The sequence below is a fragment of the Pelecanus crispus genome, chromosome 11, assembly GCF_030463565.1.
Source record: "Pelecanus crispus isolate bPelCri1 chromosome 11, bPelCri1.pri, whole genome shotgun sequence".
Lineage (NCBI taxonomy): Eukaryota > Metazoa > Chordata > Aves > Pelecaniformes > Pelecanidae > Pelecanus > Pelecanus crispus.
In genome coordinates this window covers 36,730,846-36,746,193 of record NC_134653.1, presented here as the reverse complement: position 1 = coordinate 36,746,193, position 15,348 = coordinate 36,730,846, and the positions used below count along the sequence as shown (strand labels likewise).

At 44.9% G+C, this 15,348-nt stretch overlaps 1 protein-coding gene across 1 annotated transcript in view; it reads left to right on the top strand.

Moving 5' to 3' along the window:
* Positions 1-9,730: 9,730 nt before the first annotated feature.
* The window catches only part of GALNT9 (polypeptide N-acetylgalactosaminyltransferase 9), a 157,912-nt gene continuing 152,294 nt past the window's right edge, over positions 9,731-15,348 (top strand). The window contains exon 1 of the mRNA XM_075718751.1: positions 9,731-9,971. Coding sequence (XP_075574866.1) covers positions 9,731-9,971 — 241 coding nt within the window. The remainder of the gene's footprint in view (positions 9,972-15,348) is intronic.

Genomic DNA, 15,348 nt, shown 5'->3' with positions numbered 1-15,348 from the left:
AGCAGCCTATTCACTGCTCGTCGCAGATCTTTGGTTTATGTAAATCAAAAGCAGCTCAATAGACATTAAAGAATTTAATGTCAGGAAATTTTTGTGAGCTGATACAGTTGGACACATATTGGATAAACTATATAATAATAAATAGCATAAAGAAAACTACAGACTCGATCCTTTCCGTTTCATGTTTCCTTTATATCAGTGCAATATGATCTGCCCTTTATGGCTGGTGTTAATGTCTGTACTTGGGAAAATCAAGCCACAGACATAAAATATCTCCCTGTATTTAGTATCAAAACCAGTAAGCGGTCTGTATCTGCAAGTACATATCGTGATGTAGGGGCTAAAGGCATAGGCAGTCTGAAATGCTTGTGAGCCTGGCCGGAGGCTTTGACGCTGCAGTTTCACTGTGGAGGGTTTTGGTGAGAAATTCTTTTTCCCTCAAAATAAGTAAATATATAAATAAATGAAGCTCTTCAATTTCATAGCCCAGAGCAAGATTAATTAAGAGGGGAAAAATGCTTCATCTATCCGCTCACCACAGAATTAATGAATAACAGAGAATGTCTTCCCAGCATCCACAGCTAAAAGCGTTATGAATATCTGCGCATGTCGTACCTGCGTGTCTCTGTCTACCTGCAGCTCCCCTCACCACGTTGCTCTTTTGGTGCCTCATCACGGATCTGTTGGTTTTCCGTTTTTTTCTTGGTTTGGACTTTTATTTGTTTTAAGCGGCATATGGTCTCTACATCAATTGAGATGAAGATTAATAAAAGCAAATTCTGCCACTTCCCTTATGGCAAGCTGTCCCCAATTTTCTGATGGAGAAATTGAAAACTAGAGACGTTGTGTTGTCTGGAACGGGAAGCAGCATAACAGTTCTTTAAGCATTTGCATAGTCCAATATAGTCCTAAGTGTTCTTTTCCTACCGACTGGCTCATTTTCAAGTGTGTTTTTTTAAAAAAATAAAGCCTCCGAAACTGTTAAATGGAACTTTGCCCTTTACTGGGAATATTTGGGAATTCAGCTCAGCTAGAAGAGTTTGGTTTTGTCATCCTACATCCATCTGTTAAGGCTTCTCACTGGCATAATTTTTAGGGTGGAATTTTACCATACATCAGCTTTTATCTTCTTATTTTTTTAGATGCTATTTTTTAAAAATACACTGAAGACTCTAATGCTAGAAATGGGTTGGTTTCTATTTAAATATTCTGAACATCTCTGTTAAAGGCAGATACAAACTGTACTAAATGTTCTTTATTGCTCACACATGCACTGTCCCTGTGAAAAACATCATACATCAGAGGCAGCAGCGATTCCTCAGATTTGCCCGGTGACAAGCCACTGTATAGCTAGTCTTTGCTAAAAATGTCAATGTCAACTTTATTTGGCAAAACATGTTTTCTTCTTTCAAGCTGCCAGTTGTTGTTTCAAAATAAATGGAATCTAAAAATCTCATTATTTTTATTGTTTAAAGCCAGTGTTGGGTGCAGCTCTGGGGGTCAGAAGGTAACAATACTAATTTACCCCTGCGCTGCTGCGCTTAGAATATTTAATCTCTTATGACTTTGACATGATGACTGGCTGCGTTTCTTAATTTTGTTGCGAAGATTTTGCTGGAGGGCCACGCATCTCTTAATAATGTGCATCAAGGCAGAGACAAGTAAGTAATGAATATTGTATGCAGCTCTTTCCCTACAAGTGGATCAGCCTGGGCAAATACCTGCAGAAGTCCTCCAGCCTGTACCTCATGGCAGAATTGGGACTGGATGATGATGGCCAAAGATTAATCTACCCCACTGAATTCAGTGCCATTCCAGTAGCAAAATATTTTTTAACTATTCTCAGCCAATGATAATGTTCAGCTTTTTCACAGGCTTTCAGCTGGATCGGCCAGGGAGCTGTGTTTGCTCCTCTGTTGGGGTCTACTGGCTATTTTAGTGCCAGTGGAGCACTGTGAAGCTTGACATCTATCTGAGAAGGCCCATGTCTTTTTGCTAGTCCTTTCAGTGACCAGGCTTCTACCTAAAAACACAGCTATATTAGAATCATAGAATCGTTTAGGTTGGAAAAGACCTTGAAGATCATCCAATCCAACCATTAACCTAACACTACCAAGTCCACCACTAAACCAATTAAGGGTAGAGTAGCAACTTAGTGTTTCCTGGCTTGGTGGCTGGAATATTTTTAATGAAAGTAAAAACTAGGAATCATTAAGATTGGAAAGGATCTCTAAGATCAGTCCAACCATCAACTCAACGCCACCATGTTCCCTAAACCATGACCCCAAGTGCATTAAAAACATGCCTTAATATAAAACTTGATCTGGACAGTATTTTCTGCCTAAGATAATATTTGATTAAGTACTGGTATAAGAGCTGACCGTGCATTCTGTTACCATAAGGTTGGCCATTTAAGAGTAGAGGTGGAAATGAGACAAATGGATTCCAGGGAGGAGCTTTGGGTCACGGTCCACAGACATCAGCTGACAGATGGAGCCACAGGTCAATTTGTTCCTGGGATTAGGAACACCATTCATGAACCCTTTTTTTTGAAACAGCACTATCAAAAAGCAGTCTCTGGCTATACAGAGTATGAGAGCAGAAGAGGGAACACAGGGAAGCAGCAGACAATATTGGTCAGCATGAACAGCAGAAGCCTCAGCATGCAAACAGCCTGGCCATTCTTTAGGTTTTTGTAAGTTTTCTGGCAACAGGAACAAGTAAAGATGGATTTCAAGGAGTATAATGAGGTAATTTTTGTGTCTGTAATAGCTGGATATTAAATTACATTTATATATCTCTTGCACATTCATTTTCTTTGCTAGAACTCTCATAAACATAGAAGCTGTCCTTGAAAACTTGCTAGATTTATTTCCAGTGTGTGAGTCTCTCTCTGTCTCTGTCTTATCGCTGTACCTCTGAAATTCCTTACAGTAAGTTATGATGGTTATCAAAGACATCAGTCTGCAACCTAGGATCCCAGTGTGGCAGCTGCCAGGCAGGTTCCGACCATCTTCCCCTTTTGAGGCACAGATGGGCTGAGCCTCTCTGCCCTTTGTGGGAGGCGAGGTCCTCAAGTATTTTTTTTTTTTTTTTTTCTGTTCTTACACAGAGTAAATCTAAGACCATGCAAACAATCTTTGATCACAGTGAATGGTGATAATCGTCTCTTAGCAAACAGGCACCTATTCTGAAATTACAGTGGGAGATAACAGTAGAAAATGGATTGAGGACTGTGTGGATGGATTTTAAAAAGTAGGAGCTCAACTCATTCTTATTAAAATTGGTGAGAGCTGTAATATTTATAAATTAGAGCTTTGTAAAATGTAAGCGTGTGGGTTGAACATTTTAGTCTTGGCAGTTATTTATATTCTGCTTTTACAATGACAGGTTTATTGGGGTTTTTTAATGCGTGTTTGGATAATTGTTGAGTTTATCTGTGTGTCGTCATCAGCACAATATCACAAGCATGAAAGCAGCAGATCTGCCTGCAGTTGTGCTGTGTGTTGTAAACCTCTCTGCAGAGTCAACCCGTAGTTTTAATACAACATGAGGAATAGATGGGTCGTGCACCTTCATGTCGCAGCTACAGGTGTAGTCAGTTCATTTGAAGAGCTGTCCCACGTGTGAGTGAGAATTGCTGCGGTTTTAGAAGGAAGCATCCCAAAATTCCATTTAGGAAACTTCTGTCTAGCCTTAATAAGTGAAATAGTGACGAGACTAATACTGCCAAAATTAAAAGGATATATGTCTATATAATTTCTGAAATACGTGTTCAGATTTTAAGGCAGCTCATTTGATTTAGAACCATCCTCAAGATGAAGTTAAAATTCAGCACCTTCAGGCTAATCTTGTGAATACTTAATCCCTGTGTCGGGCATGCTGCTTTGAGTAGGTCTGCTGGTTATGAATGAGCGTCTTTGCACGCTGTAATTGTGACCCTACTAATAAACGCTTATGGCATCGGGTCTGTAATAAGTATAGCAGAGAGGTCATCGTACTAAAGTAAACACATTCATCTTGGCTGAAGCCGCAGCACGTTGCGTTGTCATTCTGCTCTCAGTAAAGTAGACGATGATTATATCTAGGGCTATCCAGTCACCGTACACCTTTACTTTTGGAACCAGCGCTACATGTTCCCAGCATATAATCGCTGCGTGGAAATCCCTCGTGGCTTTTGGGCTTCCAGCCTTTTCAGTGCAGTGAGATGGATACCAGGTTAGGGATTCTTCTCTCTGCCTTACCTGGCCACAGCACTTCTGTGCTAGCATCAGGCATTTGGTCAACGGTAAACATGCTCCACAACCTCTACATCAACATGGGCAGAGTGGCAGTTTGAAGCCTTGGGGACCTGGCAGGGTCTTGTTGCAAGAGGAATTATTTGGCTCTTGGCCTTCTCGTGCCACTATAATATGAGCTTGCCATCTTCCCTGAAGCCGCAGCAGAAAAGATGAGAGGCTGGTTGGAAACATCTCAAGTATCAGACAGTTGAGGCTTCCTTATTTATTTCTCTCCTAACTTGCTAGCTGCTTTTGCAAAAGACTTCACGCAAACTTGGTGTTTGTTCAGATCTCTTCTTACAGAGTCTGCTGGCACCATGGTGAGAAGGGGGCTGCGCAAATGCTAGGTTGCACAATTACTTGATGGGCTGCAATACCTCTTTGCAACAGGATGAGGGCCTCAGTTCTGTACGTCTGGGCCATTTAAGAGTGCTCTTAGAGTTAGTTGTCTGTTTCTGTTGCTGTTTTCTTCTAAATAACTACTACTTAAAGCAGAAAAATATTAGGCTATATGAAAACTCTAAGTGATGGGCTAGTAAATGCAGTTGGGATTTCATTAGGAAAATGGTAGGTGATGTTAGTGTGCATGAATAACTACAGCTAGAGTCTACAGTTGCAGATCATCACTGGCATAATATTTTGCCTGTGTTTTTTTTTTTTTTTTCTTTAAAGCTAGTCAAATACTTTAAACATCAAAGTCTTCCTTTCCACACATTATTCGTTCTTGCAAATGTCTGATATCGTGCAGTAGAATGATCAGAAAGGTATGTCTCTTTAGATATGGTAAATCAATCTTGGGTCCTTTTGGAAAAGTGGTTGGGAATGATTTTATGGTTATTAACTTGAATCCAATCATTTTTTTTCAACCTAAGCTTTTTAAAATTCAAAAAACTTTCAAGCAACTTTTCAATCACCCTCTCCTCACCTCTCCCCAAAAGTAAAATCTTACTTATTTTGTTTCATCAGCAAGTCAATTCCTTCATCTCCTTCTAGGGACTTTAAAATGAAATTCAACAGAAAACATCTCATAAAAACCTGAAGCTCATATTTGATTATCTGAGTATGTACCTGCCATACCTGGGACTGTACCACAGGAAGCAGGGTGATTCCAAGGGTTTTGCTGTAGAGATGGTACTTTGTAGGTCTGACATAGGGTTTTTTATAACTTTTTCTGACCACTTTTGGGGAAAACTTGAACTTGGGAAACGTCCAGATGATGATGGGTATCGTGGTCATGTTCAGTTGCTGGACAATCTGTAGTTTTCACTAGCTGGTAAAAAAAAAAATCTATTTCCCCTGTGTTTGTTGAGGTTAGTAGCTCCAAATGAACTGGGGTCACATTGATTTGGAGTCTGTTGCCTTGACTAGTTGCACGATGGGCTCTGCAGGTAATGGCTGCAAGACCTGATGCTTTACTAAAGGTTCTTTTCAAAATCTTTTAGTTCAGTGTTGTTTGAAGTGAAATTTACTGTCTCTGACCTCAGTAGCTAAGCAGAACAGGATTGTAAATGCAGAAGCGACTGGAGTTTTCCTCTATATCAACATCTTTGTGCCAAGATGGAGTGTTCAGCAGTATCCAAGAGTCAACAGAAGCAAAGATAACTGTTGCAAGATCAACACTGTACAAGACCAAGCATAGTTTCAAGGAGAGCCACAGGCAATAGCAAGGGTTGGTTTTTTATGCTGCTGTTATCATTGCAGCCTTAGCTATTTCACAGTCCAGAAGTGCCCCAGGGCAATAAACCATCTTCACTGCATTAGGGGAGATGCCTCTGACAGACGGCTATTTTAGAGTGCTGACTGGTTTTTTTTAGAGTCTTTACCTCCAGCTACTTAACATCGGTCTTCATCTGCAGCCAGCTGTCCTTCATCCAGGTGCTAATTCTGGCTGAGCACAGTGATAGCAGAGAGGTGGAAAGAGTATGATGAACTGTAGACTGTCATTTGAATACACAGTATCTTGGTGTTTCTTCCTAATCCATCTTGGATGATAGGAGCGAAAACATGAGCTCTATGGAGATGAGTAGGAGTAAAAATCAATAAGAGAGCGTAATAGTGAGAGACAGTACTCACGCTAGAGAGAGCGAGAGAGAAACTGGATTTTTAATCGGGAATGGGATCCCGGCATTGCCTCTGGCTTGCTCTGTTGACTTGGAACAAGTTACCAAAGCCTCCCCGTGTTCCCCACTTGTAAGATGGGTCAGCAATCGGAGCTGGTTGGTATGGTTTCAACGAAAGCATTTTCACCGAAATCCAGATGTTGCATATATTGATTTTGATCTAGTTGTCTTTTGGCAATATAAGCCTTTCTGAGGGAAGAAAAATTGGAACCTGACCCTTCTGGGCAGGAATCAGTGGCTTCAGCTCAATGCTGTTTGTGTGAAAATATTTCAAAGCTTTTTGGTTTTGTTCCAATGCAAAAAGAAAATACATTTTCTGACCTTGAAATTTTTCCAGAAACACTGCTGCCATCCTCCAGTTAGCTCTAATAGTATCGCTTTTGTAACTTGCTTTGATATCTCTGAATGAACAGAGCTAGCTTTTATTTGAATGGTGTTAGGTAAGGTTTCAGCCATGTAAGCATATTCTCATGTTCTTCTGTACGCACCGTAGACTATTTTAAGCTGGCCATTTAAGAGCATTTGCTTAGCAAAAGGAAACAACTGTTTGACCTAAGTCAATCATGGATTGAAAGCATGTCTTTGAAAGAGCTCGTTTAAAACTCCACTGATGCGAAAAGAACCCATCGGAATTTGGTAAAGTTTCTGAGATAGTCAAAGGTGTTTTACAGCTCTTGGGATAAACCACACACGCGTGTCGGAATCCAAACTGCGTTCTTGTGTCCGGCTTGTGAACTTGGATTTCATAATGGAAGTAGTGATCTAACAGTGATTCTTAACTATATCAAGACCAGCAGGTGTTGCTATAATATATTAAATGCTGTGGAGACATCTAATAAGCTACACTTGAGCATTAGTTCAATACATTTTCTTAAACCAAATTAGTATTTTCTAGGAAAACTTAATGCTATGACAGACTTGCAATATAAGAATACTACTAAAATAATCAAAACACGGGAAAATTGCAGGTTCTGAGCTGCTTCCGCTGAGCTGACTGAGAGTTTTACTATTGCTTCAGTGAAAGAACATCTGACCCTGCATTTAGGTATTATTGGAGGCTTCAGCGTGTTTAAGAATACAGTACTGTAGGAAGTAAGGAAGTAACCGAATCTTGTACATGTTTCTACAGAGACAGAGCTATTTGCAACAGACGATACTGCAGAAACCTGCAGCATCTTTGGCCAGAGACGAGATTCGATTACGGTGAAATTCTAGTCTAGGCTTGCTCTGCGCTGCTGATCCCTCCAAGGGGGGTTTCGTTGGTGATCCCGAAAGACAAGGGGAGAATTCCTCTAAGACAGAAAGACATGTCTTCTCAAGCAAACCCCGCCCTCGGGGGCCTTGCAGAAGGTGAACAACAGGAGGGTCGGAAGGAGGACAGCAGGGAAGAGTTCATGCCTCAGGAAAGCCTGAGCAGGCCTTGCCAAGGTCAATTCAGGGAGGTTGTAACTTTTGCTGGATGTTGAGCTTGGCAGCTCCTGAAACCAGGAGAGAAGGCTGAAAGGGGGAAAAAAAAAAAAAATTCCCCCAGCCAGGATTATGTTATGGTACGCAACCTTCTAAGTGAGCTGGTATGCAAAGGAGGAGCACTGTGAACGTGAACGGAGAAGCTGCCAGCTGAAAGGGCTCAGCTGCCTAAATCCATGGGCATCAAGCTTAGAGGTCTCGGTAATTCTTTGGCAGTCACTGGACGCGTGTTTGAGTAAGGGTTTAGGCTGCTTTTCTCCACCTGTCTACGCTCGGCAAGGACTGGCCTTGCACCTGGACGCCATCCCAGCCATGTCGCTTCAGGCAGGACCACTGCTGTGGCTGCTGGGAACCCCACGGCGCCCGGTGCGTTCGCCGCTCTCCCTCTGCCCTGTTTCAGCTTATTGGCGGGGCTGAGGCGGCTGGGGCACCATCTCACCCCCCCGGGGCAGCACCCAGAGACGAGGACACCCTCCATCCCCTCCCTGCTCGGGAGCTGCCTGGGGCGACGGCGGGCCCTCTGGGTGGGCCGTGAGGGGATGATGGCCGCCGGTGTCTTCTGTGAGGGAAACACTCGTGCGCCTGTCCGTCCTGGGGAAAGCTGGGGTACAGGTCGGGGGGCTGGGATATGGATTGGGGGGCCGGGGTGCAGGTCGGGGGGCCGGGGTGTGGGTCGGGGGGCCGGGGTGCAGGTGGGGGGGCTGGGATATGGATTGGGGGGCTGGGATGCAGATCAGGGGGCTGGGATATGGATCAGGGGTCTAGGGTGCAGGGCCGGGGTGCGGGTCGGGGACCGGGATGCAGGTTGGGGGTTGGGATATGGATCAGGGGGCCGGGTCGAGGGGCTGGGGTGTGGTTCAGGGGGCCGGGGTGCGGGGCCAGGGTGCAGGGCTGGGATGCAGGTCGGGGGGCTGGGGTGCGGGTCAGGGGGCCGGGGTGCGGGTCGTGGGGCCGGGGCGTGGGTCAGGGGGCTGGGATATGGGTCAGGGGGCTGGGATGCGGGGCCGGGGTGTGGGTCAAGGGGCCGGTGTGTGGGTCGGGGGGCTGGGATATGGGTCAGGGGGCCGGGGTGCGGGGCCAGGGTGTGTGTCAGGGGGCTGGGATATGGGTCAGGGGGCCGGGGTGCGGGTCGAGGGGCCGGGATGTGGGTCGGGGGGCCAGGGCACGGGTCGTGGGGCTGGGATATGGATCGCGGGGCCGGGTCAAGGGGCCGGTGTGTGGGTCGGGGGGCCGGGGTGCGGGTCAGGGGGCTGGGATATGGGTCGAGGGGCCAGGATGTGGCTCGGGGGGCCGGGGCACAGGTCGTGGGGCTGGGATATGGATTGCGGGGCCGGGTCGAGGGGCTGGGGTGCGGGTCGAGGGGCCGGTGTGTGGGTCGGGGGGCCGGGGCGCGGGTCGGGGGGCTGCGGGCGAGGCGGGGCGGCCCATCCCAGCCCAGCCCGGTGGCTGCAGTGTGTGCATGCAGATGAGCTCCCCCGGAGCACGTCACTCCGCACCGGCGCTCTGCGTTTGGGGCGGCGGAGAAGCGGGGAAGGCGGGCGGGGAAGGTGGGGAGTGGGGGTGTGGGAGCCGCCGGAGGAGCAGAGGCGGTGGCTCTGCATCCAGCAGCAGCTCCACGCTCCCAGCGCGGCCCCCCACTCCATGCCGCCCAGTCTTCCGTGGCGCAGCCCCCGTGGGGCGAAGGCGGGAGGCGGGTGGGGAGCGGAGCGGCGGTGCTGAAGGACAGCTCCGCTCCGCACCCCTTCCGCACCCCTTCTGCGCCCCTTCTGCACCCCTTCCGCACCCCTTCGCGCCGGGCGGCCGTCAGGGCCGCCGGCCGCCGCGCCTGGATGTGCCCCCCCCACCACCGCGCCGGCGGCTCCCATGGCGGTGGCACGGAAAATCAAAACTTTGTTGACGGTGAACATCTTGGTCTTCGTGGGTATCATCCTCTTCTCCGTCTACTGCAGGATCCAGGACCGCTCCCAGGAGCTGGTGCAGATCGTCCGGAGCGCGGATCGCCGGGTCAGGAGCCGCGGTGCCAAGGCGGGCAGCTTGGCTGACAGGGAATCCATCCTCCAGCGCCTGGACCACCTGGAAGAGGTGGTCTACAACCAGCTCAATGGTACGGAGGGCCGGGAAGGGGATGCTTCCCTGTGTCCTGGGAGGGTGCTTGCAGATTGGGGGAGAGCACCCAAAGCTCTCGCCTGCCGGGGAGGGAAGCCCCGGGGAAGCACCCGCGCCGACCCCGCTGCTGGAGTGCTGAAAGAGGCGGCCGCGGGGTTTTGCTGGAGGGGTTTGTCATGCACCCCCTCCCCCCCCAAAAAAACCTCCCGGTCCAAAATCAGGACTTCCTCAGTAGGTACAAAGTTAAGGAGGCTGCAGAGCTCATGGCTTTAAGGACTGGGGGAAGTCCCTACAAACCCTACCAGGTTTTGTATTCTGCCTGGATATATTAACTCTGCACGCGTTGGTGTCTGTACAGCAAACGCACGGTTAGCTCCTGCTGGAAGTCATGCTCGGTCTCAGAACTAGTTTAAAAACATTCTGCTGAATTCTTACGCTGTGTACTTTTAATGGTCTTTTTAAACATAGCACCCATATGGTTCCTTAATGACTTTGCCATTTAAATTTGATGTTATCTTTGGTGAGGTGGGGGAGCATCCATCACTTCTTTTTATGACATTCCATTCTAATTCATCAGCCTTGAAAAATCTTGGTAGGCAAGCAAAGAACCCTTCCGTGGTGGTTAGAACAGGCTAAGCCCTAAAAGTTGTTATAGAACAACTAATGTTTCATATAGAAACAAATTCTTCAAAACAAGTGCATTTGTATTTGCATAGATTAGTAAAGTTCTAAATGTGGAAATAAGAAATAAGTATGTGATTAAATACGTCGGTGCTGTGGACAAGAAGAGGCTGGAGGAGTGAACTTTTACATGAAATTATAATACAAATGTAACATTCAGCACCTAGCACCAAATAAAACTTCCAGTGTAAATATGTTTAAATATACTGAATGTGCTTCTAGGCTGCTTGTGAAAATCTTACTCGTAACGCTGATTTAACAAAGGCTACCGTAGTCTCAAAATGCAGACAAATAGGAGGGTTAGGTAAAAGTATATTTCCTATTACCAATTTCTGAATGACTGTATAAATCGAAGTAGGTGAGACTGTTACGGTAATATGCGGTCTGTGCCAGCCAGCGTTACAGAACAGGCATCCCCTTATGCACTCGTCTGTAAAAACCAGGGAAGAGAGGAGGGGAATGGAGAGTGTGGGTGCTCGTCACAAAAATACACAGTCGTGAATTAGAGGGAAAGAGTCAACAGCTGTGTTTCCTAACCGTGTTTTGGAGCAGTTTTGAAGAATGTGGGATTTAAGAGGGAAATCCTCCTCCCAAACTCAACAAAGCCATAGAGTTCCCAAACTAAATGCGATTAGTCCCTAGGCGATATCCACTGTAGCTCAACAGAACGGGGTTTTTTTGGCCCAGATTGATTTGTTCTTGGTGTTGTTCATAGGTGAGACTTTGGGTAGGGTTTTACCTGCTCTGGGTTCAGCTCAGCGTAGCATCCCCTGGGGAATCAGCAGGAGTCCTTAATGCATTGGACTGGCACCGTTGCACATAATGACTGTGGCTTCACAGCACGCAGGAAGTTCTCTGTAAAGTATGCCTCTGTTTTGGGGACTTTTTTCTTCTTCTCCTTTCATTTGGTTTGTTGGATATGGAAATCCACAGTGAAATTACTTGAATTGAAATGTTACGTTGCTTCTTTAGGTCACAACAAACGCTATAGGCAGTTTCTTCTTCTTGAAAGTTCTTAACGCAGGAAAATACAGAAAGTTTTTCAAGCTGAGCTGTTCAAATTTCCTATTCATTTCCCTTCAGTTTCTCTCTGACACGGTCGGGTTGTTTTATTACACAGTGGCACATGAACACAGATTAATTATTTCATCATTGTTGTGAAAAGATACTTTACCACTTTCTTCTTTTTTTGTGGGTTTTTTTGGTTGGTTGGTTTTTTTCCCCATCCTGTGGCAACAAAACCGAAAAGTCCTAGAAGATTAGGAGGTGCTCCACTGAAATCATTACAGTTGCATCACTGTAAGTGAAATTAGGATCAAGCATTGATGTCTGGGTTTAGCTCGCTGGCGTTCCGTCTTTAATATGACTCATTACTTACGCCATTAACGGGCATAAAGCTGCCCTGGCAGCACTGAGAGTCGGGGGAGCCTGTCTGACAGTGCTCTGCCCTGTCTTGTGGCAAGATTGGTGTTACACAAGCGCTCCGTCCGCTCTGGAGCGGGGCGGCTTCCTCCTGGTGTGGAGCAAGGTTTCGCCGACGTTATCCTGTATACTGCTTCCTCACAAGGTTAGGGAGCCAGCTGAAGCCTTCTTGGATGTTACTTTTTAATGAGGTGGGTCAAAGTCACTTTTATAGGGAGAGACAGACGTGGGTAGGTGGATTTTATTCATAAGGAATACAAATCCCTTGCATACCCAGACTCCTGCAAGCACCAGGAGCTTGAGTCCAGTTCAATGTTATCGTTACGGTAGGTCTGTCTGGATCAGTATTTCAATTTTCTACTCTTGGTTCTTTCTGTTTTGAGATCAGCAAATTCAGAGCTGCCTATTAAGTATATTATATTTTTGCTAATAAAGTCTCAGTGTTCTTTTATTCCGTTTTTCTATTCGGACTCATCCTAAACTGGTAAGACCTTACCTGGATTTTCTAGGGACTCTGTTGAAGATCCAGTGTAATAGAAAGACACTTCTGTGAGAGACCAGCCCTGCAGCTGCAGCCATGCAGAGTTTTGTTTCCGTCACGCTTGTTTTTATCCAATCCAAGAAACGTTATTTGAAAGTGGACCTTCTGCAAGGAAAAACAAACTAACGTTACAAATGTGTCAAGAGGCAGCCTAAAACTGATCACTAGAGAACTCATTAACTTTTCAGTCTGAATAAAAACTGTGCGTACGGTGCCTGTGGAGGTGTGTGTGCAGTGCAGAGGACCAGGCGTGGAAGTCAGCAGAAAGCTGGTCCTTGCAGTTATCTTTGGCAGAACAAGAATTTTTAGAATAGAATGAATGAGAATTGCTATGATTCCCTGCAGAGTCCTGCAGACATACACCCAGCCAGTAGTTTTCAGTCGGCTCGTGCTTTGGTTTTCTATCAACTTTGAAAAATAGTATTTTTGAAAGCTTTCTTCACGCTCAGTTACTGCTGGTTTTGGTGGAAGTAAATGGACGGAGCGTGCAAAGGCAAAGGAAAGCAATGAAACGTGTCAGTGGAATTTCCTTGGTGAAACTTTATATCACCTCTTAATATTTGACTCTGGGTATAACATTTATTTTGAAAAACTGAGTTATTCTAGATCTAGTTCATCAAGCTACATATGTTTTCATTTTTACTATGGTATTTCTATTGATGAAGATGATTTCTTGTCAGTCAGCACAGAACTAATGCCAGATAGACTTAGTAGCAATTCATGAGACGGCTTAATGATAACACTGTGGTACGTTCCTCCTCTGTCTCTGTTTTTGTAAAGGGGAAAAAATAAAAAAGATTTACTTGACTGAATTTTTCCCCTAATCAGTTTTGCGTCCAAGTCTGTTGCTAATGATTTACCACAGAGGATAAAGAATTTTTGATGCCCCGACTACAGCATAACCTTTGATGCCAAAAGCAATTGAAGGGTCAGACTACGATTTCACTGTAATTGCCTTTTCCCCTTTTCGCCGTCTCTTCCCAGTAATACACAACAATCAATACAGCATGTAATTAGATTTCATTCAATCTGTGAAGATTAAGAGAGTTTTCATCTTCTCATTATGTATGCCCACATCATGCCTTCCTACCCATGTCTTCTACGTTGGACCTCTTTGACCTATTCTGTTGCAGACGTGGAGGGATAAGTTTGGAGTATTCCCTTGAACTTGGCAGATTATCATTCTTTACACATCATAATTTGATTTTGCTCTCTTTGGGAAGATTAAATACAATAGCAATTTCCAGTATGACAAATGGGTTTTATATTGCATATGCATCTCATGGAGGAGGCTGGGGGAAAAAAGTGGACAATTCACGTAATTGTAGCACACAGGCTTAAAATGATGGAAATAGCAGGTCCTAGGTGCAGAGGACTGATTCATGCAGGCTGTGACTCCCGATTTTTAGAGTGTACTGGAAGCAAAGTGATTGCATTTAAAATTCAGCCTGGCAATCTGCATACTTAAAAGGTACAGTAGTATTTTTAAAAGGACAGTTGATTCTTCATAGGCTTGGGGCTGGTTGAAAACGGTTCCAAATTTCCATAGCAAAAGTAAGGGTTGGGAACAGGCTGCAAATGAATCAGGCGGATGTCCACATCAGATTTGTCAAAAAGAAGCTTTTGCAGCTGGCAACTTTCAGCTGAAGCGTAATTCCTTTGCAGAGAAGAGAGGTAAATCCACGTGTGCGAGGGGGGAGATTAGGCGTGACTGCCAGCCTTACATTAACGAAACCGCTCCTTCTCATACCCACAGGCGGATTCTCATAACTATTTCAATTTAGTTTGCTTATGGTCTGCTGCTAACATGTATCTGGCAAAATTAGCACATAATTATCTCCAGAAGTACCAGCTTGTTTGTGGGGACTGCTCTCAGCCATGTGCTTTCCTCGTACTGGCGTCTTCATGCGGTCTCGTTTCGAGGATTTGTTTAAGAAATGCAAGGCTGAGCCTAGTGAAGGCAGGAGTGGAAAGCACCAACTACTTTTATTTTTAAGTTAGGCTGCAGTTTATCTGTTTTGCACGCAGCATATAATAAGTATTTTCGATTGTCCTGCATCAGTTGCTCAAGCTGAGGTAGGTGAACATTTTTACAGGCCTGACCTTCAGTATTGCAAAGTGACGGTCAAGTCTGAAAGGCTGATTTCCACTTCACATTGGCTTTGACTAAGTCAGTCTTGATTTATGTAGCTGAGGAAGCTCATAATCAGTGATTTCAGGAAGGCCAAGATTTTATTCCCTAAAATAAGGGAAGAAAACATCACGAGTCGATATTTGGATAACCCCCATAAAAATATGACATAATATTCAAAATGATATTACTCTATTTAGGTACTTTAGGAAGAAAAGGTCTAAAGGTTTGGTAGAAAAAAGAGGGTAAATCTCTTTTGTAAAATGGGCAAAATAGCATTCAACTCTTCAAAATATTGGCAAATACAAAAAATATATCTCCATTCCAGCAGCACATCAGTGATTTTAAAGTCTCTCCCTGTACTCCGTGTTCCGTATACTGGTAACCATTTTTTTTTTTTTTATGTAATGCTTCTGCTTTTTGCATTTGTAGCTGGGAAGAAAGCTTATTTTGACAGAAAAGTCATGCGATAATTTTATCATTGACTCATTTATTTGTGTAGAACTTGAATCATTTGTGCTATATAGGATTAAAACCAGTGTTTACAGAGGTGGAAAGAAAATCTTTGACTGATGTTGCTTTTGTTGCATTTTAGCAGGT